Genomic DNA, 22,855 nt, shown 5'->3' with positions numbered 1-22,855 from the left:
ATCAAACTTTTAAATTGATTGTTCCTTACATTGATTTCATTTCCAGCAATGCTCCAACGGCGTTTTCTATGTTCCTAATTTCCAATCGTTTGTTTTTCGCCATGCATTTCGCAAATGTTATTCTTGCATGCCGACAATGTTTGCATTCCCCCGGGCACAGAAATCAAAGCCGGATGGCGTTCGAAATCGAATGGTGGCAACTGGGGCACCTAACTGTGTGATGGTTCCCGGAAAGAGAAACTACAATGTTTCCATTCTGCGTTTAAAAATATCAATTCTAAGGAAAAGCCCTTGCTTCCTAGAACCCTTAACTGCGGTCACAAAGAGTCCAGAAATACAACTGCACTGGCTTGGGTGCGTTCTGAATTTGCTTACGTATGGTCGCAGAAATATTATTCATACGCCCTGGTGGCCAGTCGGCCAAGCAGCCAACCGCAACGCCAACTATTTATGTGACCAGGCCGAGTCCCTCAGCTCCACTACCACTTCGATGGTATTATCAACTATGAATGAAATGAAATTGCTTCTATATGGCGTATGGCAGCGCTGGCATTTCAATTTTTATGCTCCACGAGCGCTCACAATTCATAGCATACATTATGGACGACGCCGACTCTTTCCATACAAAAAATGAATATTAAAATCCCACCATTTGTTGAGTAGCTTAGTTTTTCTATATTTCGGCCATTAGGCAACTTGCGTTGCGGCATAACTTTGCGATAGTCTAGTGGAACTAAAAAACGGCGAGTAAATTGCATGCTTTGAAAAATCTGCTCGCACATTTTGCACGAGTGTGTGCAATTTCTATGATTTACGTTCCATTCGCCATGCCTCTGATGTTGTGGCGGGTCACAGATTGATTGCCGGAATTATGTGTGGTTGGGACGTTTGGAATTTTATTGGCCACTAACATGAATAGGCAACCAGATACGCTTGTGGAATTTTTCCCCCTTCTTTCGGCGAAAAAAAAACCGCTCAAAACGTATACCATTTATGTTGGGAATTCTTTAAATTTCTTTCTATTTTTCCCCAAAAGAAATATTAAATGCTTATAAATTTCAAATGAATGGCTTGCAATGCGATCGTATGCACTACAGTTCAAACATTGACACACATTGCGGGAAATGGAAGCATGGAAGCTTATCCTTGTCCAAGCACTGGCTTCCTTCCACCTACACAAGCCAAATATTTGTGATTGTCGATTGTGGCCCATGATGACTGGCCTTTGGGCAGTCAATTTACATATGGATAAACGATTAGCAGCTAATAGATTAGTATCTTGTTTGTCCACCGGGGAAAGGGCTGGCCGAAATAAGCGACGCTGGATCCCAGCGAGCTCCCTTTAAAGTGACAAGATGTGTATCAAATATCAACACATTACGCATACGCCGCGTGGCAGCCCCAAGCCGACTGAGAGTGGCACTCAGCTGGCGGTGCGTGCTGGAGCTGCTGGCCGCAGAAGGAAGATTGATTGAATCCAGAAGTGACGATAACAAGCGCAAAGTAAAATGGAAAAGCAAACAGCAGTGACGGTGGCAACGGCACGTAAAAAGAATATTCAACTATTGAGCTCGTACAGGGGGTACTTGCAACAGAAACCGGCATAGCATTTGAGCAATCTGATTTATTTGTTTATAATGCAGGCATGTTAATAAAATTGGGTTTAATATTATTATAGAGCTTTCACATTTGTATAATTGTTAGTAACCAACAATTTAAATAGCTTTCTAATCATTCGAGAAACGTGCTATGAACACTTCCTGTTTGCTTAGCGGGTGTTCACTGTACCAAATGCCGTCGAGACATATGCGTGTGTGCGTGCTATTCAAATGTTGGCTGACGCCATTCCTTTTTTTAGCCCCCCATCCCCCCGTATTGCGTGCACATCGCAACTCGACACGAAATTTATGCACACGTTTATTGTTGCTTATGTTTGTTTCGGTGTGCGTGGGTGTACTGCCGTGCGTGTGTGAGTTGGTGTGTGTGTGTGTGTGGTTGGGCTGTGTGCTCAAGTAAAAGCAATATTTCTTTCACTTTTATAAGATATTCCTTCCCTCAAACCACCGTGAACTTGCCCAGTGCCTTAAAGTTTGCCCAATACATGAGGCATACTTTCAGGCGCCACTTCCCCATCCAACATTTCCATTTCTCTTTTCCGGCAGTAATTAATTTGCTTTCCATTGCATGCTCCGTTTTCCTATCCCAGTCCCTTGGAAAACTGGACGTTAGTCAGTTTTTGCTCTTCGTCGCGACCCTTCAGCCGTTTAATGTGGTCGCGAATCGGTTTTCGTGTCCATTGAAGCCATAAAAACTGTAATTAAACACAAGGAACTAGTGTCACATGGCGCATACGTGACAAGGGTCGCGTTTCCGTTTAATTGCTCATACGCAACGTGTGCAGCAGCCAGGAGTAGACCTGCTCGAGAGTCCCAGGGCCATGATTTTGCAGTGGGCGCTTTGAATACTCATCGCAGATTTATGGGGCTGAAAAACCTTTTGCTATCTCTCCATTCAGTGCTCCTTGCCATTTTCAGCATTTGCATTTCGCAGTGGCTTTAACTTTGGCTTTAGGGAACTGTTAAGTGATCCCAGAAAGTTCGAGTTGATAGCCCACATTAATCGCACATTGTGGCACATTTTATCAAGAGGAGAATGCAAAAGCGGCCATTTAGATTAAGTCAACTTAATTACGGTTATTAATTAGCTCAGAGTTGGCAAGCTGTTAGTGTTATGTGTGGTACCTGGCTCCAGGTGCTCGGGCGTTAGAAATAATACGCCCACACACGTAGAGGTCCTCAAAGGGCGGAGATAATAACTCAACTCGGAGCAACTTGCAGCCTGCAGGGCCTGCCTGAGCAGGGATATAAAACCGAGCGGAGTTAAGCATCAACATGAGCTCTCCTGACAAGAAGGACTCGGGCGCATAATTACGTGAACATTGTTGCATGTTGTTAGGAGAATGTTTATGGCCGCTTACGCTGATGCTCTTTTGTCCCATTTGTGTGGCCTTGCCGAGTCACGAAATCGTATCTGTGACTGCACTTTTAAAAACTCACAGAACCCACTAATTTAAATAATATAATATGGAATATATTTGTATAAATTAAAATGTCGTAGATTCACCTCACAAGATATTTTAATTTTGGGACTTTTCCGTGTTCTCCATTCCGCTAGATATTTAAGAATAGAAAAATATGATGTCAAAGATGAAATTCAACGTTTTTTTCCGAGTGCATTTCCCTTTATTTGCCCCTGTCCTTCCTGACTAACTGAATGTGTGGCTGTCTGTCTGGCGGCTTCCTTTTCGCTCGCTGCCAACCTCAAGCCCTCTTCACCGCCGCACAAAAAGCCAAGAACATGGCCCAAACAAAAGCGCAACAACGTTGGCAGCCCGAACATGACCCTCGAAACAAAACGAACGACAACAAACTTGTGCCTGGATGGCAACGAACTAATGTGGCATAGATTTTTAGCATAAACAGCGTGGAGCGTTTATGGCAACCCAAGGAGAGCCACTCGACTCAAGACCTCAGAAGGAAGCAAGGACCACGATGGAATAACAGCCCCTCGCTCGCATTCAATTGCAAAGCCGCAGTTGGCAAGCACTAGCATACACCCACATCGACACTTTACACATGTCCTTTAGCAGATTTGATGGCGAAACGAAGATGAGAGACATGTCCTGCGGCTGTCGTGGTCTGTATTTAGTTACATTTGCCAAATGAAATATTCATATATTCGTGTGAATTTACTTGGCAGTCGTGTTCTTCCGCCCGAAACCGTGGCTAAAAAGCTGGAAATACCCTTCTATGCGAATCCTATCCCCTGCATATCTTACAACTTGCTTACACTTCACAATTTTCAGCTTTCCTAGTGGGATTCAGCGTTTCGTATTCCAGCCTCCTCCACCCAGTTATCCTCGTCGTCAATGTGGGCCAACATGTTTGTGTGTAGGTACTTGGGTTTTAGTTAAAAGTTTTTCCACTCAGTTTGCTGGCCAAACAAATGCGTTCTGCAGTTGATGTTAAGTCGGGATAAACGGATTAGATACCCTAAAAAGAAAAGTATTGAAGGGATGCGAAAACGTGGAGTATACTTATTAGCAACTCCAGTACAACTACTTAAGCAGCAGAAATATGAAAATAAAATAAATTTATCTTATGAATTCTATTGTTTTCTTGAAGTTGTACCTATACTTTTTATAATATAGTTCGTATTATTAGGCTTCCGTTGGTGCTATAACATCCACGCTACCCTGCAAACTATTTAGCCGCAAAAAGGGGAACCGGAATGAATAGGCCATTTAAATAATAACAATTCCGCATGGACGACCGCAGCAGCGCATTAACTAATATCACTGGCAGTTCTGGGAAAAGGTCGAAAACGCAAAAGGGTTGACCAAAGCCATTCAGGGGTTTAAAACTTTAATGTCAGCAAAATGGATATGGAAATGAAAATGGAAATGATTTCATTAGATTAGCGACGCATTGTTGGGGCATTCAAAGCGAAATGACTGATTCATAAAAAGTTTCGAGATGTGTGCATACATAGGATCAATACTTTCAATGGGAACGGGCAGCTGGCCGGGGATTCGACAGCTTAACTTATTTATTTACTGCCATTAAACTGATTTCAATTTCAGCTCTGTCATGCACTCAAAGCTTGGCCACTCAGATATCGTCAGGTGAAGACTTTTAACACGAAATCCCATCCAAACTGATTGCATTGAAAACCGATAAATGCTGTTAGTTTTAATTGAATTCGGTAAGGGACGAGCAAGTTGAGCATTGGAACGAGTTGGTCGGGTGGGGTGAGTGAATGGGTTATAAGCCAATTTCGAAATTGTTATTCAATTAAATTTGGCAAGATCAACATGCACAAGCAGCCCAAGAATACGAAATGCTAAACAACAGAAATTAATCGGGCCTGTGTAATAAATTGTAATTTATGCTAAATTCATTTAAATGCAAGAGCCAAACAGAAACCGGCGGCGTGCGAAATCCAGAATTATATCGAATTATGTTAATTAAATGCGCCATGCACAAAATGAGAAATCATCGTCAGGCAGCCAAGCAGCCAAGTTGAAATTGTTGGCCAACTGGTTGACTTTATTTATGCCGCACGATTACGCCAACCGTCAGAAAGCATCCAGCCACTTGTATTTTACTTTACTTTATTTTCCTTCCGAGTTTTCCCCCCGTTTTTTTGTTTTTTTTTTTTTTGTTGAGGCCACCGTTGGGCTTTTTGCCGTCGAGGGCTAACCGTTCTGGGCTTTTGTCAACCACTCGACACACTTTTAATCCTAATTAATCCTTTTTCTGCGTAAAGTTCAGCCAAATGACCAACAGTCAGAGCAAAGGACAGTCAGAAACTTTGGCGGCAGCGAAATCGTCGACATCACCATCGCCACCTCGACTTGTCGCAAATTAACTCAATGAGCGACTCTTGTTCCAGCGGCAATTGTTGTGGAATAATTTAATTATGCCGACGCAGCTCGGTCACCGGGCTCCCGAAAGGACTTTTCGCCGTGTGTGTGGGCGTGTCTTGAAAAGCGGCTAACCGTTTTCCATCACTACGTGGGTCCTCTCGAAAGTCGTGCTAAGTAATTAAGTCTCCGCTTGAACGCGTGAGTGTGTTCGCTGCAAAGTGAACAGTTTCCAAGCTTAACCCCAAGTCTCAGTTTAATTAAAACCTGTTTTTCCACCGGCTTACGTCCCTGCCGCCGCATAGCATTTTGGGGTGGAATGTCTTGCGGAACTTTAAATTCCACAGTTTGACAAATGGAATATCAAATAGTTGTAGCTTTATTGCTGACGTTAATCCCGAACAATATGTCAATATGATTGATGGTGGTCCCATATCAATATTAATTGCGATTCTAATTCAAATTTTAATATTTAGGCATACAAATATTAAACAATAAACGCAACTTCCATTGTCCTCACTGCAGTGACCTATTTCAGATACCGTCGAGTGGCACTCGGGGCGTATGCGTAATCTATGTTATTAAAATTACTCGTAATTGCCTCCTGGCCATAACGAGTTCCAGCGACCGGCAGTTGCGTCCACATGAGAGTATAATTACGTGGCAAGTTCAGGCGCCACGTGGCCCGTCAGGTTTATTATTATATAATCGATAGCGAACTCGAGAGCAAAGCAAAGTCGCAAGCTTTTAATTGGTAATTCGCATTTCCAAACAATTCGGTTTTGACCCACAACCAGTAAGATGTAAAAACAATACAGTCAGCTTTTTGCACCACAAACGCGAGAACAAAAGTATCAGCCAAAAATAAAAGTGTTGAGGTCCAAAAATAGAGCATATAAACGGTAGAAAAAAAACTAAAAGGCAAGCTCCGAACAATACAAGAAAAAACAAAGGCTAAAACACACAAAAAGCAGTAACAGGATATGCGAAGCACAGAGAAAAGAGCGGGGAAGAAAGCGAAACGAAATCGCAGGATATGTGCGACAGTCAAATTTATGCGTTAGTGGGGACAGCGACACAACCTTAGACAATAATTTTCGCCATGGGAGCGGACAGAAAGCGAACTCGGCTAACACACACACACACACACACACAGACAACCTTTATCGCCGCCGCACTCGTGTGTTATTTCCGGCAAAAAGCCACAGTGGCCAAGGAAGAATTGGTAGAAGGAAACCGTGTAAACGTGGCCAAAACTTTGCGAAAAATATCGGCGAGTGGCGGCTGAATCGGGACTCAAAATGGCTAAGACGGATAAGCGGCGCACAAAACGGCTAACGGTGAAGTTTTCCCCCCACTTTTCGTTCTACAGGGAATGTTGTTTTTTCTTCGCCAATGTGGTTTCTTTCCTCAAATGGCAGCTAAAAGTCCGACGACAGCTGCAGAAAAATCGCATGCCCTGTCTTCCCTGAAAAAGTAAGTAAACCGATTGGGGGCGTGCCCGTGTCATCCGTCTTCGATAGTGTCTTTTGCAAAGAATCGCAGCTGGAGGAAAAGTTTACAACTATCCTTTGGGCCAGCTATTAATAGATCGAACTCCATCTTCCCTTTTTGTTTCCAAATTTTGTTTACGTAGTTTGTAAGCGATTTTAAACGGCAACGCTGCGTATACGTAACGTGACTTACCAGTTTATGTTTTGCGCCAGTTTTTCGAGCTTCTTACTGCAAAGATATTGGGAAAAATTAATTAGTTTCAAACAAATTTTGTGCAACTTCTTAAAGTTTTTAAGTTGTCATAAATCAAAGTTGGAAATATCAATAAATATGTATCACTATCATATTTAAGGCTTAAGAATTTAGTTAGCTTTGTTGCTGCCATAAAAAGGAAATCTATCACATATAAAGTATCTTAATCTTAAAGAAACTGGATTTCTTGTAAAATTGTTAATATTATCATTATTAGTGTAATAAATTATCTATTGCAAATAAGCCTATAAATATTGGGTATATTCTAGCAAATACAAAAGTCAGCTTAATTGGGCAAAGCATAAATTGTCCAAAGTGGACGCCAAATGTAATTAAGTAGACTTGGATTTATAACTAATTGTGTTCTAATTTTGAAAGCAACAAATCGAATTAGTGACTGTTTTAGCTCAGATGGCGTGTCCTTCGCGATTGCTCTCTTTACCCCTCCACTAAAACCCTTCCTTCTCTCTTTCAATCAATAAACAAAAATGATTTTCTCGAAGGCGTTTAAATAAATGAATTGCTGATTAAATGAAGTCGGAAATGGAAGAAACGTAGGAGCCCTGAGAGACGAGTAAAAAAGGATGAGGAAGTCCAGAGCGATAACAAACAATAGGATGAAATGCAAAGGATTCCAGAGAATTTCGGGAACAAAATAAACTTGTAAAAATGGAGGAAGGATGAACGGATAGATGGAGTCCTGTATACTAAGACATGGCTGGATGCCGACGCGACCAGCGAAATGTGCTCGGAGACACCGTTTTATGGCCAATGATGAAGGACGAAGGACACGGACGCCGGAGAATGGCGGAATAATAACAAAAACAAATATCCGCACAAAAGCCAATGAACGTCAGTCAACGGCAGACGCCATAAACATGGCCGAGAGCAAGTTTTGGGCCTTGGGGCTTCCGACGAAAATGCTCCAGTTTTCCCGCAAAGTAAGAGGCACGTGCCCGGCCCTAAAGAGGCAAAAGAGAACGAGATGGGCAAACAAGTGCCGGGGTAAATTGCATGCGAAGGGTAATCGCCGAGAACGGGGACTATTTATAAGCGGTCCCACGGAAAATCGGGACTACATATACTATAAATCCGCGCGGCCCCAACCTTATACGCATTTCACAAGAAAAAAAGACAAACAGAATACAGGGGGAATCCCACGAGATTAAGAGCAGGACACTAAAGACAGGTGGAACCTTTTAGCCGGCTCCTCCATTTACTTCACATCCTCCTCGAGCATTTAGCTAATACAGATCTCCATTAGAGGTAACCGAAAAACAATTGCTAAGTTAATGGATCTCAGCCATTAGGTTTATCCTTTAACTCGAGTTATTTTGTTTAAATTAATATACCTATACTTTTAGAAGCATATTTGTAATATGTAATCATAAAAAATACCTTTGAACTTTTTAAATAGTTTCTTTATAAACTAACAATGGGCCTTCATAAAGATACTACTCACATATAGCTGTGCCAGACCAATAATTAACCTAATTGGAGTTCTTGAAAGTTGTGAAAAGCCCAGTTTATGACCCTTAAAGCTCCTGTTCACTTTGAAATAACTTGTCACGCTCGCTGGTGTGACAACAAAGAGACAGCAGCAGACGGATAAAGCCGGATAATACAAGGACGAAAGTGAGTCAATAAATTTTGACAACATTTTTGTAAAAAAAATCCACAAAGGGGATTCTGCCGGAGAGTGGCCAAAAAGAAGAGGGCATTAAAATAAAATAAAAGACTTGCTCAGTTCAGTTGCTCTTCGGAAAAGTGCGTGAGGGTCCACGGGATGTTGGCGAACGAACCGTTGACAAAGTCAATGTTGTTCATAAAAAACGAAAACAAAACTTAATGGATTTCACAGACACTTTGGCGGGTCTCCAAAAGGGCGGCCGAGAAGAAAATTGCGCGCGCTAAGTGAAAAGTGGCAAAATGCGTTGGAGCAGCACTCGAATAATTTGCGTTAGGCAAATCGCACGTCACAGGAAAGTTTTTGGGGTCACGCAGAGTTGGTCCTACTTTTCTGATTCCCAATGGAACGACCCGAAAGTAAATCTAAATTATATTTTTAAGTGTCCCGACTTCTGGATATCCGTTTAAGAATATCAAAACTTTATTTTTCTTGCAAATACATTAAAATATATAATAAAGGTTTATCTCAAGATTCCTATAAATATAACATTTGCAATAATATTTGTTACATTCTGCAGTGCAATGCAAAAATTGCTGTAAATATTACTACCTCAGCCTGAGGCAATTGTAGACAATGTGCTAATCTGAAATAGTCTTTATTGTTTTCTACAAAATCTCATTGTAAATTATGGCATAGTAAATGTCCAACATGTGGGCAAATGCATTAATTCTTGAGCTTTGCGGATATTGTCTCAAATTTGAACCAAATATACTTTTGGGTTGGCAACAAACTAATAAGATATTGATATATATAGTATGATATGAATATTATATTGTTCGTATGATCTAGTTTTCGAATTTCTAACAAAATATAGGAGAAAAATAAATAGGTTATACATTATTGAACCCATGAACAATAATATACAGTAGTAAAATCCAAAGGCACATGTTTATCAAATTTTCAGCAGAGCCCTAGTCTCAGCTTCATTTTGAATGGGTTCTAGAGCTTCTGAAATTGGGCATACCCCTAGCATTCACCGCATGGCGGGGTATTATAAACTTGCTAAAAAGTAACGCTCGCTGGCCACCCCGCCGCTAATTCTAATACGTATGACATTCAAGGGTAAAATATTTCATAATTCGCACATTTCTGGGGGATTTGGGGAACGCTAATAATTGCGTGCGAGTGTGTGGGTGGGTGGGGGCTACCCATATATTTAGCTGGTGGCGGTGGTATTTGCGGTGGTATTTGTGCTGGGGTCTGTGTTTGGCTTCGGTTGGTTTTTGTTTGTTTACTCAGCACTCAGCTGAGCCGGAGGCCCTCGAACACACACAATCGTACGGCTAATACTCACCTAAGCACACACACTCTCACGCACTCAAATGCATTTTCTTTTCACTTTGGTTTCCCATATACTTTGTGCTGTTTCTTTCTTTTTTACTTTTTTAGTACGTTTTTCTGTGTTTTTTTTTTTTTTTTTTTTTGTCGCGCTTCGTTTGCTGATAACACGGCTCGACTGGCGCTTCGTTGATAAAAGGGGGTGGGCTGCGATTTGGACTGGAAATTGCACGGCAAAGTAAATAGCTAATAGTATATTTACGCGCCGCTATACATTTTTAGTTGCGCCCTTCGAATTACGTTTTGGATTATGCAAAAAGCGGGCTGAGAGTCGAACTGAACTGATTTCGATTTTATCCTGTGACTGTTTTACAACCGGCGGCACTTTCGTTTGCCGCGAAACGCGCACGCACTTCACTACTGAAAAGCAGCTGCTGCTCCCAGCTGCTGGGGGCGTGGCAGAGGGCGCGCGGGGCGGTGGGTGGGCGGGCGTGTCGAGAAACGGCCTTGCCCGCACGAGCTACGCAGCACGAGTACAACTTTAGCACTGAGCAGATAATTCTGTGCGGCACGGGACCGGACCGTCACTGTCGCCAAACACAAATAACAATCTATCTCGGGGAGAATCTCTCTCTAACTCTCTACTAAGGTGCTCTCACCGCCTGCCCAGCTATCTCTCTGGCTCGGTCTTTCTCTATTCTTCTCCCAAATTTGTGGGTGTGCAGCGATTTGGAGCTTTTGTTCCTGCTCCGGCGCTCCGATTTCGCTGCTCCAGTTCGCCTTGGCGCCCCGTTAACAACTGAAAACCGAATTTATACCGCCAGCAGCAGCAGCTGGGCTTTGTTTACTGTTATTTGGCGCAAGACTCTCGCTCTCTTGCTGTCGTGAAGAGAGTTTTCTCTCTCACATGTACAGTGGCTCAATATTAAAAGCTGGCGTTTTTTTAAGTCTTCGGTAGTAAAGTACTAAGTGCCAGGCTAGTTAGTTACTATACAGAATTTTCTATTGAGTACTTTTAAAATATTTAGTTATTAATCAATTTTGTTTTGGTTGGCAATCTTTCTGCGGTTGATCCATATAGCTATAAAAAGTGTAGTAATAGGTAGGGAACAATTTTAATTAAATAACTTGAATTTGTATATTTGCCGTAATACGCCCACTGTGCAGCGTGGGATCGGCGCAGGCGCCGGACTTGGCCTGGTCTAGTCTTTTGGCCGTCAGTTGTTGAACTAAAAGCCGCATAGTTGTTGCTGTCAGAGCTTCCTAACTCAATCTGGGGAAGCCGTGACATTGAGTAGCCAAGGGGAAATGTTAGTAGACATTGTTAGTAAGCCTAATTTTAGGCGCTGACTGTTTGATTTGTATTCAATAGGCTAACGCTATTGATAAAATTCTTCGTTTTGAAGTTCCTGGATTATAGATAATATTTTAATATTTTATTTCGAAATAAAATATATGATGCTTTGATTTTTTTTCAAAAACCGTTCATTTTCTGTAAGGCTCATTAATTTCATTAAGTATTTAATTATGTAAGTAAACAGAATAAAAATGTATTCATTAAAAAAACCAAATACTTCCCAAATAAATATAAATTTAAGTACAAACAAAAGTTTAAAACAAAAACTACAGCAAACCAACAAGTCGTATACGCAATGCAATTGCCTTATTTGTATAATATAGTTTTTAATACTGAAAACATGAAACATGGGAGATTTAAAACGGATAATTGAATGTCAAAGAAAATTAATCTCAATTGCACTTACTTACGCACTTATTTTAGAATTGTGCGTTTAATTGCCAGTTAAATGTCGAGATGAATGAGCAAACCGCAGGATGGCATTGCACCCCACTCAGTAAAATTCACTTAATTTGGAGCTGGCCGGCTCCGCTGTTGTGGTCTCCGCTTGACCAACTCCCTGCTCCTGCTGCGGATCAGCCTCCCCCTGAGCATCTGCATCCGGGTTGTCTTCCGCTTCCGTTTCCGGCTCGTCCTCCGCCACCCGCGTCCCATCGTCACACACGTTGATGGGCTGGCGCTCCAGCAGGGGGCGTGGCAGGCGGCTCAAAAAGGCCGAGCAGTAGGTGCGGATGTTCTCGCACTCACCGGGATTCCGCTTTACCACAAACGCACACGTCTGGATGATGTCATGCAGCGTATTGTCCATGTACTGGAACACCAAGTGCTGCTCCTCCGCCTCGCCATGCGTAACCACTTTCCCATGCAAACTGCCGGCGGTGGAAATGAAAAGCCAATTAGCGGAACACCAAACACGCGCTAAAGTTCATCTCACCCAACTGGTTTTCCGGGAATTTTCATGTCCACCTCCTCATATTTGCCAAGTACATAGTCGAAACGCTCTTTCGCATCGCTATCCTCCATCTGTGGGACAGAAAATAAAGTGTGTTTAAACAGGAGCACTAGAAACTATAGATTTTTGTAGTTCAAGTTAAAAAGTGTTTTTAAATACACCATTATCATACTCACATCTTCAATGCAGTGATTGGGCGGAATGCAAATCGTAAACTGAAAATTCATTAAAAAATTATTGGTCCTAAAAACAATTTACACAAAGTGCTTACCACCACATTGGGTAATGAAATAATTCCCAGGCACAGCAGCAAACAGCTAAATAAATCCATGGCTCAACCGTTCGCTGATCGGCTAAAAGCGAAACTAACTGAAAAATCAGAGCTGGTCAGCGCATCTACGTTTAATTGTGAAATATGAATTTAAAATATTCACGCTCATTGTTCTCGCTTCGCTTGGATGTAAGATGTGACGTCATGATAATTATAAAATAAAACAAAACAACCAAACAATTGGGAAGTCATAGAAGCTCGTAAATCTTACATGCGAATCTAAAATTTAAACATATTTTGTACTCAAATAAAATTTTGTTACACACAAATCAGGGAAATTAACCCAGTGCGACCTTAAAGTGCAAAAGACTGTTATTAACTTTCTGCCTGGTAGCAATAACAATAATTAAATGCATTTATTTTGTGCCTGGCAAATGTTAAGCTGCATAAACTAGCATTTAATTATGTATTATAACAATAAAACCTTCGAATGTATGCCATAAAAGACCATGAATCTAAAAGAGGGGATTATTGTAATCGAACAAATACCAAAACATAGATTTTTTCTTTTAACCTGTTCTATATGAACCATTTATCCAAATCCAAAATGAATGAGATATTTAATGGACTCTGAAGATGGTACATCTCTGTGAAATCACGTGCTTTAATAACTACGCCGATCAGGGTAAGTTCTGAGTGAAGAACTTGGGGAAATAAGCCAAAAGTCGAACAGCTGAATAAATTTGGCAATCATTTGTATAAAGTAAACTTATTGAACAAGTATATATGTCCAACAACAGTTCACACCAGCGCATAACAATTGGATAGCTATCATCTTCTTGTACAATTATATAAAGAAAATACGTACAATAGATATAAAGAAACAACAATTTGATAGCACCAGTTGGGTAAATTTTCATATATTCTTTGGTTTTGAAAGTCACCTGGAATCATCACAGCGGTATATAAGACCGTGCTACCACCGGAAGACATCATCAATCTGAAAATGAGAGCAACATCGATCATCCTATCAGGAGTTCTTGTCCTGGCCGCTTGCCTTTTGAGGAGCAGCGAAGCGGTGACCTGCACCGCCGACTCCACCGTCGCTGGATGCATCGACTGCACAACCGATCCAACCGATCCCGAGTGCGTGGCTGAGGCCGCTGCTAATACCACTACGAAACCCGCAGATGGTACAGATACCACGACACCCGCCACAGGAGGAAGCTCCGATGTGACCCCGGCGGGATCTACGACGCCTACTTCGCCGAGCGGCACTGTCACTCCAGCTCCGACCAGCCCACCTAGCGACTCCTCGTCGCCCAGCGACTCCTCACCCAATTCAAACAACGCGGCTGCCAGAAGGAGGAGGAGGATGGCGGCCAGGAGGCGCGCTCAAAGAAGGAGGCGTGCACAAAGGAGGAGGGACCAGAGGAGGAGGAGGGCCCAAAGGCGCAGGAGGCAAAACCGATCGGGCTAGAGACGACACATTCCCATACGCTTTGATTAAATTACAGAAATACTAAATAAAACCTATATTCAGCATCCAACAACAAAAATAGTTCGAAGACATTTTCAAGAGTTCGCTGTTTAGAAATACATTTCAAACAAAGGAGAAAAAATATTATTCTAAAAATAAAAAATATGTCTTTGTTGCTATTTAAATAATTGGTACTTTAACACTCTATTAGTGAGATCACGAAAACGATGTGCATGCTATCAGAATATATTGACTGTTATTTGTAAACAGTTTATATATGTATTATAATAATAATTTATTATTTGGGAATTTATTTTATTGCGTAGTTACCAACTTCACTTAGGACTTACATAATTTATATTTTACTATGATAAAATTTGTTTTGTGTAGTTGTTATAAAGAAAATCTATGGCATAATTAAAATTCAAATCTATTTCTATTCTAATAAGTTTTTTAAACCCATTTAAACTATTTGTACAACAAACACACACTACCTTCAACCGAAAAGCAAGAAGCTATCCACAGATGGCATTGATCATCTTGTGGGTACACATTCAATAACAAATAGTATAACAAGTACAATTATTAACGAAGAAGCCATCTTTTTCTAATAACACATATACACAGAGGAAAAAATTCGCTATATATGACAAATTTTAAGTCATATATCTTTCGATGTGATGAGAGTTTTCTCATATATGATTGAATATGAATGCAAGTAGAACTAGGCTTCATTCAGATTAAATAAAAATATACTCGTTTCCTTTTTTTGAGTAAATAGGTGAAACTAGTTCATTTCTCAACTTGGATTCACAGCCGATAGTTTACGATTTGGCAACAAACTATGTTTAATATTTTTATGATCGTATAGAAACAGCTGCGTACATATTGGCGAAAATCGCTAAATAGGAAGAGCGCCCCTTGACCTCGATCAGGCCACTATAAAAGCCCAACCAAAATCCGACATCACCATCAATCAACAATATCCAATCAGCAAATCCACTATGAGAGCAGCAACTATCATCTCCGCCATCCTCGTCCTGGCAGCCTGCCTTTTGAGGAGCAGCGAGGCGGTCACCTGCACCGCCGACCCCACCGTCACTGGATGCATTGACTGCACCACCAGTCCATCCGATCCCGAGTGCGTGGCCGAGGCAGCCGCCGGCACCACCACCACAAGCACCACATCCACAGTGGCTCCAACCACGACCACTGTTGCGACCACCACCACTGCTCCAACGACATCAACCGGAACCGGAAGCCGAAAGATCGTCCGCGTTAGCAACCTGCGCTACTCCGTCAACCGTCGCATTCGGATCAACACCACTCCCCGCTCCACCAGCTCCGGCGGCCGCTCTGGCAGGCGCTCCACCAACACCAACAGGAACCGCAACCGCAGGCGCAGGAACAACAACAACAGGCAGGGTAACTCCAGGAGCAGGCGCGGAAACGTTCGCGTAGTAGTTGGTTAAAAATGGTTAGAATGGTTATAATTGTATAACTGTTTATTGAATAAAAATAATTGAAAATTAAATCAAACGTTTGTCTATTATTGTAAAAACTGAGAAACCCAAATGAGTGATTAGATTTTATTAAAATAAAATTACATGTAAAAATGGGTATTTTCCCATTTGAATGGGAATATATTTCATGAAGATATAAATATAAAATTATATTTATATAAGAACCAATGATAAACTAAGCTTTTTAATTTAATAATATCTACAATATATCTACAATTCGACAATACAAGTCTGATCTAATAAAACAATGGGTAATACAAATCGACTCAGAAAGCGTCATCCAAAAAGTATGCTATTAGTCTGGCCTATTACCTAAACAATACCCTACAATTCAGCAATACTAAAAACAACAACAACATAAAATCACAAATACTAAATACGAACTGGGAAAATCAGTTTACAACTAAAATGGATCTTTTTGGAATAGCGCACAGTTTTATTTAACAATCAAAGCTGTAATCTATTTGAAAATGAACAACACTTTTTTGACCTTTTCCCAGGGAAACGTCCACTGACCGCCATTACCGGTGGGAGGCTTCAAAGTGGTACCGCCAGCCAAACATTCGGAGTTCAAGGGATCCTCGTTGCAATCGACGTTGGAGCTGGATGCCTCGGCTAAGCATTCCACGTTGTTGGTGCTAGAGGTCATGGTGCAGTCGATGCATCCCGCGACGGTGGGGTCGGCGGTGCAAGTCACCGCTGAGCTGCTTCCCAGGAGGCAAGCTGCCAGGATTAAGACTCCAGAATAGAAGATCGAAGATACTCTCATGATGCAATGTCAGTATGGGTAATAGTTGATATAAGGTGTTAGCATGGACTTTATAGCATATCAATAAAATCGAATTATTGACACAGCTGTTTCAACTTTTTGCATTGTTTTCCCCTGTTGTTTGATGAGAATTTGTCAAAATATTGTCTGAAAATTTTATTTTTTAATATAAAGCTTTGTTATCAGAAGAGAGTATTATCCACTTTTCCAACAGGTAAGTACATTAAAACCCAATTTTGTCGCTTTTCTTAAAAAACAACTTTCATATTGAGCTAATACTTACACTGTTTCTATAAAATAAAATCTCTATAGGTACTGGTAATTTCTGTGTAACATAACGCATAAAATTGGTAAGATTTCGTTAGCAGGTAAGTTCCTGTTATGCCCAGTCAATAATTGAATACTTTTCAGTAAATTTGATATAAAATAATATACATTTCGTGAAATCCATATCTTGTTGAGCATTTTATTAAATTCCACGTTCTTAGCCGACAATAATAACGTTTCCGTTGGCCCTCCTCACGTTAACACGTCTGGAGTTGTTCCTGCGCCTCCGATTTTGGACGGTGGTGCTCCGCAAGCGATTCCGTTTGACGCGGATGCGCCGAACGTTGGCGTAGCGCAGATTGTTCATGCGCACGATCTTCCGCCGTCCAGAGGAGTTGCTTGGGCTGGAGGCCGCAGTGGTGGTCTCCGTCGCTGAGGTTGTGGTGGTGGTGGTGGGCGTTGCTACAGTTGTGGTGGTGGTGGCGGCGGCTGCCTCGGCCACGCACTCGGGATCGGATGGACTGGTGGTGCAGTCAATGCATCCTGTGACGGTGGCATCGGCGGTGCAGGTCACCGCCTCGCTGCTCCTCAAAAGGCAAGCGGTGAGCACGGAAACAACGGCTAGAATAGTAGTGGCCTTCATCTTAGACTTTCAGATTTTGGATTGCAGATGGTTGGCGGCAGTGGCTTTTATAGGCGTTTAATTCCACGCGACTTTCGTACGCAAAGATTATTGGCAAATTTACGCAGCTGGTTCCTATACATTTTGCATTATTTTCCTATATTGTTTGCCAAAAATTCGCACAAACGATGGGCTGGAGCAATACACTCTTATACTTCGTAATAACATAACTGCGTATAACGATTTTGGCTTTACAAATCTGAATGAAATAAGTTCAAATACCGAATTTAATAAGTGAAGTGCTTTTAAGGAATAAAAATATATTTTACTATTACGGATTTCCAGAGTATATAGGGAATCCCGAAATAATTTAAAAGATGGTGGGCTATACTATATTTTCTCGACTAACAGATACCCGTTACTCAACTAAAACCAGCTTAAGGATAACAGTGTCACACAGGCGCCACCTATGGGGAGAAATATCTATTGCTGTCGGCTTGAACGTTATTAAAACGACATTAAGTGTGTTTTCGGTTATGTCCCTTTGTGTAGAAACTCTTCTATGCTTAGCCATAATTTTGTCAGTTGGGAATGTGGTCCTAGTCCATAGGAATTGGCAAGAAAAATAATAATAAAAATAATCATAAATGGCACGACCCTGCCTGAGTTCTTAATTAATTAATAGAAGCCTATTTTAAATAGCGCCAAAAATCCAGCAGTGAAATCGACGCCATCTAACTTCTTAGTTGTATACCGATCAGCTTTCGACCAACGCGATATCGTCCCAGATCTTAATATTGTCTGCTATGAAATACGTTATGCCGCCTGTATTTGGCTAACCAATGTCTTAATAGGAACGAAAGAACGAATTTATTAAATAAAAGCTTTTTGTCTAACTCGCGTGGTATTTGGGCAGCTGTCGAAATTCGGTAATACGAAAAACTTCTTTTCAATCGATTTGTTGTCACAGCTGTCGACCATCCTTACAATGGGTACCAAAGTCAGTACAAGAGGTATAAAAGCATAGCAATCATCTCGAGATCATCATCCAAGCACATCCGTTCAAGGCAATACCAGCTATGAGGACGACTACTCTACTTTTAAGCCTTGGCCTTTTGGTCCTGTGCTTTTCCAGGTACAGTTTGGCCGAGGACGACCCCACCGATGGAAGCACCACCCCAACCGATGGAAGCACCACGCCTACTGATGGAAGCACCACCCCAACTGACGGAAGCACCACGCCCACTGATGGCAGCACCACGCCCACTGATGGAAGCACCACGCCCACTGATGGAAGCACGACGCCCACTGACGGAAGCACCACGCCCACTGATGGAAGCACCTCTCCATCGACCTCTCCTTCAACAGGCGATAACACTAGTCCTTCAGCAGGATCGCCAGACAGCACGCCCGCGTCCGGAAGTGGCAGCAGCAACAACAGCGGCAACAACAACCGGAACAACCGTCGGAGGCGCCGCCAGCGGGCTCAGCGCGCTCGACGCCGCCGGGCTCAGCAGGCTCGACGCAGGAGGAACCGTCGCAACAACAAGAATAACAGGGTTGGCTAAGCATAACCAATGGTTTCTAATTTTGTGCCTACAAAATAAATGTTTGATTTGAAAGAACGATTATTGCCGAAAGATCACTTAAGACGTCTTGGGTTTGGTTTTAGCCTTCTATCTAGTTATTCACACAGACGTGATAACACTTTGTTTTAAATATAAAAAAACTGGTTACTCCACAATCCACACAAATGAATTATCACAGTTCAATTATATAAGCACAACCATTTCTGGGATTCACCGGAGTAGGCACGCTTCGAACAATTATTGTCCCACATGTGTGTGAATTCTCAAGCACCAGAGATTGGCACTTTTATTGTATTGCAAATTGTATGGGTAAACCACAGCAATGACGCTCTACCAGGTCTTCTCCAGCACAGATTCATCCTTGCACTGGACCTTCACATTGGTGGCCTCCCCCTGCTCATGCAGCCATGGCCTGTCCCAGATCTTTACGGTGCACTCCTTGCTCTCGGATCCGTTGGACAGCTCCACCTCGAATTTGTGCAGCGACCCAGCCACCAGTTGGCTAGATGCCGAAATCACATTCACTACCCTGGAACGAGCATGAATACTATTTAATAATCACGTCATTCGTTAATTATATTGATAAGATTACACTTGTTCCGTTGCCGTCATCATCGAAACTTTTCCAAAATGAATTCACTGATTACTGATTGCTGACACTTACTGATAATTGGGGCCATCTCCTGTGGCAAGTTTGGCGAGTGTGGTGACCAAGAGCTCCTTAGCCTTGGATAAGTCATCTCCATCCAGGGGTTTCGGGGCACCGGGCGGCAACCTCGGCTTTTGTTTTGACAAGTCAGGCAAATATCAAATAATAACAATATCATCTCGAACTCACGTTAGCAAAGGCAACCGCCAGGGTCACAGACAGAACAAAGATCACTTTCACGGACTGCATTTCCCTCGAAACACTAGTTCCAAACTGAGTAAACACGGCGCATAGAAGACCGCTTTTATAGAGGAAACCGAGATCATCGGAGAGCTCGCCGATAATATATATTTATTTATTTATACGCGATCAACGCCAACCGGCCACCAAAGAAGGAGAGGCGCCAAGTAGTGTGTGCGCCCAAACCTGAACCCGCTTGTTTGGCATCTTTTTTTTATTTAATCTTCAGTTTATTGCTGAATATTTTACTTTGATTTTGCACTGGCCTGCCGTTTCGTGATATCATTTTACTTGTTTGCCCAGGTCAGGAGTATTAACATTGTACGGACTAATCACTCTGAGTGAGAACACCTCTATTTGAATCAGTCGTTAAGATCTCGTCAGCAAACAGTTCATCTTTATAATTATTTTGTTTTTAGCATATGTTCAAAGTTTTCATTTCGACCTCTTTACGCATTTCTTAATTTCGAGTGATAATGATTCCTCAATGAAGGTTGATAAGAAAATATAAATTGACTTAATTTACTTAAGCCCTCATACGGTTATCAGTTGTGTTTCAGATAATTTACTAATGTCTATTGTTTTCGAAACGAAAATTGAAAAACGAAGAGTATTATCAGCAACAAAGGGAGAATTACTATTTGTAACATCCACTGACACCGCTGACTTATTAAATAAACACAATAGTTGAGCTAAAAGATAATACGATTTACCTATTGAGATATATATATTGAGATATAAACAAACTGGTTATGCCAACAGAACTGGTTAACCAACATCGAATCAGTTTTATAACCTACTCTATGGGTGTGTACCTGAAACCCGAAAGAACTTTTCCCATAAGATAAGGATCTAGTGAAACCAAATGTACATAAATCCCCCAGATAGTAAAGGTAAGGCTCTCTTCTGCACGCTACCTGAGGCCTCAAGAATATGGTTCCCCTATATATAAGGGGATATATATAAGGTAAGAAGGTAAAAACCTTCTACCAAGTTTGGTCCAGTTCGTCGTCCTCACCCGCAAACTTGATCTTGATGTTGGTGCCGTTCTCCTTTAGCCATGGCTGACTCCAGATCTTCACAGTGCCCTGTTTTATCTCGGATCCATTGTCCAGCTGAACCTCGTAGGTGTTGAGGCTTCCAGCTACGACCTGACCCGTCACAGAGGTCACATTAAGTGCCCTTCGGAATTAAATTGATCAATAAGTGACAAGTTCTAGCTCGAGTTTAGCCCTAACTCACTTGAAGCTGGGTCCATCTCAGGTGGCCAACTGTGCGAGAGTGGCATCGAGGAGTTCCAGAGCCTCCTTCCTCTCATTCCCCTCCAGCTGACTAATTCCGCCTAAAATTGGACCGTTGGACATGGTGGCGATGGCAGCAAAACTCAACAGAACCACCAAAGCCAAAACGTGAAATGATATCACTCCGTCGTTCCCGGCGTTTGTGAGTCAGCTACTGGAGCTTTTGTTGGAGTGAAAGCTTCTATGGTTGTTATCGCCGTGAATATATATCTTATATATAGTATGTGTGTAATTGTCTAGCGATGGGAATTGGTTAAAACGGAACGTAAACAAAGCAAATCACTCCTATTATTTTTCCCAACAATAAATTGAATACTTTGCAATGTAATTTGCAACAAATAGTTCCCCAAAAACTAATCAAAAATTAATCTTTTAAATCAAGTGTATTTTGGATTTTTAATTATTTCCATTAAAGGCCCCATAGAGGGCAATTCTCACATAGAATCTTTTACCAGGTACGGTCCAGTTCGCCATCGTCACCAGAGCACTTGATCTTGATGTTGGTGCCGTTCTCCTTGAGCCATGGCTGACTCCAGATCTTCACGGTGCACTGCTTCTTGTCGGATCCATTGTCCAGTTCCACCTCGTAGGTGTTGAGGCTTCCAGCCACGACCTGACCCGTCACGGAGGTCACATTAAGTGCCCTTCGAAATGAAATCAATCAATAAGTGACAAGCTCTAGCACGAGTTTAGTCTTGACTCACTTGTAGCTGGGACCATTTCCGGTGGCCAACTGTGCGAGGGTGGCATCCAGGAGTTCCAGAGCCTCCTTCCTGCTGGCACCCTCCAACTGGCTGACACCGCCGAGCACCTGCGCTTGGGTGGCAGCCAAGCTGAGAAGAACCAATCCCAAAATGCACAGAGATTTCATTGCGATCATGTTGCTCGCTCGACGACTCTGAGAGAACTGATGAACACCCGGCGATATGGCCCCTTTTATACCTGCCATCTCCGTGGGAGATCAACAATGGAAAAATATTATAGGCTCTCTATGCCATCGTTCAATATTTGACTGGCATAATGAGAACTATTAATAACCAGAACTTGACTTGGGATTGTCGATTTTTAAGAATATTGCAATGGGAGGCAAAATAAGTGAAAAAAATAATTTTAAGACTCGGAATATTTTTGTTTTAGAACTGCGGTATCTACGTGTCCTGATATTTTCACAGCTACCATCCAAATATTTATAGTCAATATTTAAAGGTGCGCCCCTTTTAAATTAGCATATATTTCCATTATAAATAAATATGCGTGTGCAAATGAAATTGTTTACATATATTCTAATTCGGGTCATAAAATTATTTGCCAGGTGGATGAAAGCCGCTCCTCTGTGGAGAATCGTTTTGATCTCTACTTCAGGTAGCAGTTGCGGCTTTAATTAAAAAGCTGTACAAATAAGCCGAAAACAAGTCACAGTACACCACATATGAAAACATATAATCACGGCTTCACATTACACACACCAACTTCCGGTATGCGGAGAAATTAGCTCTTATCAGTGCTTCTATGAGTATGTAATACAAAGGTCAGTCGATATGAATTAAGACCCATGTGGGCAAGTATATAAGCAGTTAGCAAATTACATATATAAAGTACATGGATGCCACTATCGCAGTTTCCAAGAAAAATACCTCTTAATTACAACCGTATGATTTCTAGGAGAGATTTCAAACAATAGAACAGGTTACATGAG

The 22,855-nt window shown here is 41.8% G+C and overlaps 9 protein-coding genes across 10 annotated transcripts in view; 3 read left to right on the top strand and 6 right to left on the bottom strand.

Moving 5' to 3' along the window:
- LOC117142371 (cGMP-specific 3',5'-cyclic phosphodiesterase) overlaps nucleotides 1-10,259 on the bottom strand; it is a 43,584-nt gene extending 33,325 nt beyond the window's left edge. Inside the window, exons 1-2 of the mRNA XM_033306301.1 lie at nucleotides 10,156-10,259; nucleotides 7,112-7,147 (exon numbers count right to left, since the gene is read on the bottom strand). The gene's annotated coding sequence lies outside the window, so the exon portion shown is untranslated. The remainder of the gene's footprint in view (nucleotides 1-7,111; nucleotides 7,148-10,155) is intronic.
- Nucleotides 10,260-11,803: 1,544 nt separating this feature from the next.
- LOC117144671 lies at nucleotides 11,804-12,800 on the bottom strand. 2 transcript variants are annotated; one of them, XM_033309991.1, is made up of 4 exons: nucleotides 12,720-12,800; nucleotides 12,625-12,663; nucleotides 12,431-12,519; nucleotides 11,809-12,365 (listed from the first exon to the last, which is right to left on the bottom strand). In XM_033309991.1, the coding sequence occupies exons 1-4, from the start codon at nucleotides 12,777-12,779 to the stop codon at nucleotides 11,990-11,992; spliced, it is 564 nt and encodes a 187-aa protein (XP_033165882.1). In that variant the 5' UTR covers nucleotides 12,780-12,800; the 3' UTR covers nucleotides 11,809-11,989. The 2 variants fall into 2 exon arrangements, with proteins under 2 accessions (XP_033165883.1, XP_033165882.1); XM_033309992.1 differs by lacking the exon at nucleotides 12,625-12,663 and having other exon boundaries at nucleotides 11,804-12,365; nucleotides 12,720-12,792.
- Nucleotides 12,801-13,725: 925 nt separating this feature from the next.
- On the top strand, nucleotides 13,726-14,199 carry LOC117146029 (hepatoma-derived growth factor-related protein 2). The gene has a single exon (XM_033311960.1). It carries the CDS (start codon nucleotides 13,726-13,728, stop codon nucleotides 14,197-14,199), a length of 474 nt encoding a protein of 157 aa, XP_033167851.1.
- Nucleotides 14,200-15,203: 1,004 nt separating this feature from the next.
- On the top strand, nucleotides 15,204-15,671 carry LOC117142502 (integumentary mucin C.1). Its single transcript, XM_033306538.1, has one exon. It carries the CDS (start codon nucleotides 15,204-15,206, stop codon nucleotides 15,669-15,671), a length of 468 nt encoding a protein of 155 aa, XP_033162429.1.
- Nucleotides 15,672-16,854: 1,183 nt separating this feature from the next.
- LOC117142504 (protein new-glue 2) lies at nucleotides 16,855-18,454 on the bottom strand. Its single transcript, XM_033306540.1, has one exon. The coding sequence runs from the start codon at nucleotides 17,399-17,401 to the stop codon at nucleotides 16,976-16,978; it is 426 nt and encodes a 141-aa protein (XP_033162431.1). The 5' UTR covers nucleotides 17,402-18,454; the 3' UTR covers nucleotides 16,855-16,975.
- LOC117142501 (putative protein TPRXL) lies at nucleotides 18,446-18,970 on the top strand. The gene has a single exon (XM_033306535.1). It carries the CDS (start codon nucleotides 18,460-18,462, stop codon nucleotides 18,946-18,948), a length of 489 nt encoding a protein of 162 aa, XP_033162426.1. The 5' UTR covers nucleotides 18,446-18,459; the 3' UTR covers nucleotides 18,949-18,970.
- Nucleotides 18,971-19,206: 236 nt separating this feature from the next.
- On the bottom strand, nucleotides 19,207-19,914 carry LOC117142505 (cystatin-like protein). The gene is made up of 3 exons (XM_033306541.1): nucleotides 19,808-19,914; nucleotides 19,634-19,749; nucleotides 19,207-19,498 (listed from the first exon to the last, which is right to left on the bottom strand). The coding sequence occupies exons 1-3, from the start codon at nucleotides 19,865-19,867 to the stop codon at nucleotides 19,300-19,302; spliced, it is 375 nt and encodes a 124-aa protein (XP_033162432.1). The 5' UTR covers nucleotides 19,868-19,914; the 3' UTR covers nucleotides 19,207-19,299.
- A 20-nt stretch (nucleotides 19,915-19,934) lies between these two features.
- Nucleotides 19,935-21,308, bottom strand: LOC117142506 (cystatin-like protein). Its single transcript, XM_033306542.1, is given in 2 exon segments — nucleotides 19,935-21,040; nucleotides 21,101-21,308. Coding segments are annotated over 2 exon segments (318 nt in total). The 5' UTR covers nucleotides 21,223-21,308; the 3' UTR covers nucleotides 19,935-20,844.
- Nucleotides 21,309-21,529: 221 nt separating this feature from the next.
- Nucleotides 21,530-22,077, bottom strand: LOC117142503 (cystatin-like protein). The gene is made up of 2 exons (XM_033306539.1): nucleotides 21,864-22,077; nucleotides 21,530-21,803 (listed from the first exon to the last, which is right to left on the bottom strand). Exons 1-2 carry the CDS (start codon nucleotides 22,037-22,039, stop codon nucleotides 21,608-21,610), a joined length of 372 nt encoding a protein of 123 aa, XP_033162430.1. The 5' UTR covers nucleotides 22,040-22,077; the 3' UTR covers nucleotides 21,530-21,607.
- Nucleotides 22,078-22,855: the final 778 nt, after the last annotated feature.

This window comes from Drosophila mauritiana, chromosome 3R (assembly GCF_004382145.1).
Source record: "Drosophila mauritiana strain mau12 chromosome 3R, ASM438214v1, whole genome shotgun sequence".
NCBI classification, from domain to species: Eukaryota; Metazoa; Arthropoda; class Insecta; order Diptera; family Drosophilidae; genus Drosophila; species Drosophila mauritiana.
The sequence above is the reverse complement of the archived record's forward strand: the minus strand, read 5'-3'. Positions and strand labels throughout refer to the sequence as shown.

Excerpts from the sequence above, each read along its gene's own strand:
- LOC117142504 (XM_033306540.1), bottom strand. The coding sequence starts at position 17,401 with ATGAAGGCCACTACTATTCTAGCCGTTGTTTCCGTGCTCACCGCTTGC.
- LOC117142502 (XM_033306538.1), top strand. The coding sequence starts at position 15,204 with ATGAGAGCAGCAACTATCATCTCCGCCATCCTCGTCCTGGCAGCCTGC.
- LOC117146029 (XM_033311960.1), top strand. The coding sequence starts at position 13,726 with ATGAGAGCAACATCGATCATCCTATCAGGAGTTCTTGTCCTGGCCGCT.
- LOC117142503 (XM_033306539.1), bottom strand. The coding sequence starts at position 22,039 with ATGATCGCAATGAAATCTCTGTGCATTTTGGGATTGGTTCTTCTCAGC. Across the intron at positions 21,804-21,863 it reads GGAAATGGTCCCAGCTACAA|GGCACTTAATGTGACCTCCG; the intron begins GTGAGTCAAGAC and ends TTCATTTCGAAG.
- LOC117142501 (XM_033306535.1), top strand. The coding sequence starts at position 18,460 with ATGAGGACGACTACTCTACTTTTAAGCCTTGGCCTTTTGGTCCTGTGC.
- LOC117144671 (XM_033309991.1), bottom strand. The coding sequence starts at position 12,779 with ATGGATTTATTTAGCTGTTTGCTGCTGTGCCTGGGAATTATTTCATTA. Across the intron at positions 12,520-12,624 it reads CCAATCACTGCATTGAAGAT|ATGGAGGATAGCGATGCGAA; the intron begins GTGAGTATGATA and ends TCTGTCCCACAG. Across the intron at positions 12,366-12,430 it reads ATTCCCGGAAAACCAGTTGG|TTTGCATGGGAAAGTGGTTA; the intron begins GTGAGATGAACT and ends CACCGCCGGCAG.
- LOC117142505 (XM_033306541.1), bottom strand. The coding sequence starts at position 19,867 with ATGCAGTCCGTGAAAGTGATCTTTGTTCTGTCTGTGACCCTGGCGGTT. Across the intron at positions 19,750-19,807 it reads TGGCGGTTGCCTTTGCTAAC|CCGAGGTTGCCGCCCGGTGC; the intron begins GTGAGTTCGAGA and ends TCAAAACAAAAG. Across the intron at positions 19,499-19,633 it reads GGAGATGGCCCCAATTATCA|GGTAGTGAATGTGATTTCGG; the intron begins GTAAGTGTCAGC and ends TGCTCGTTCCAG.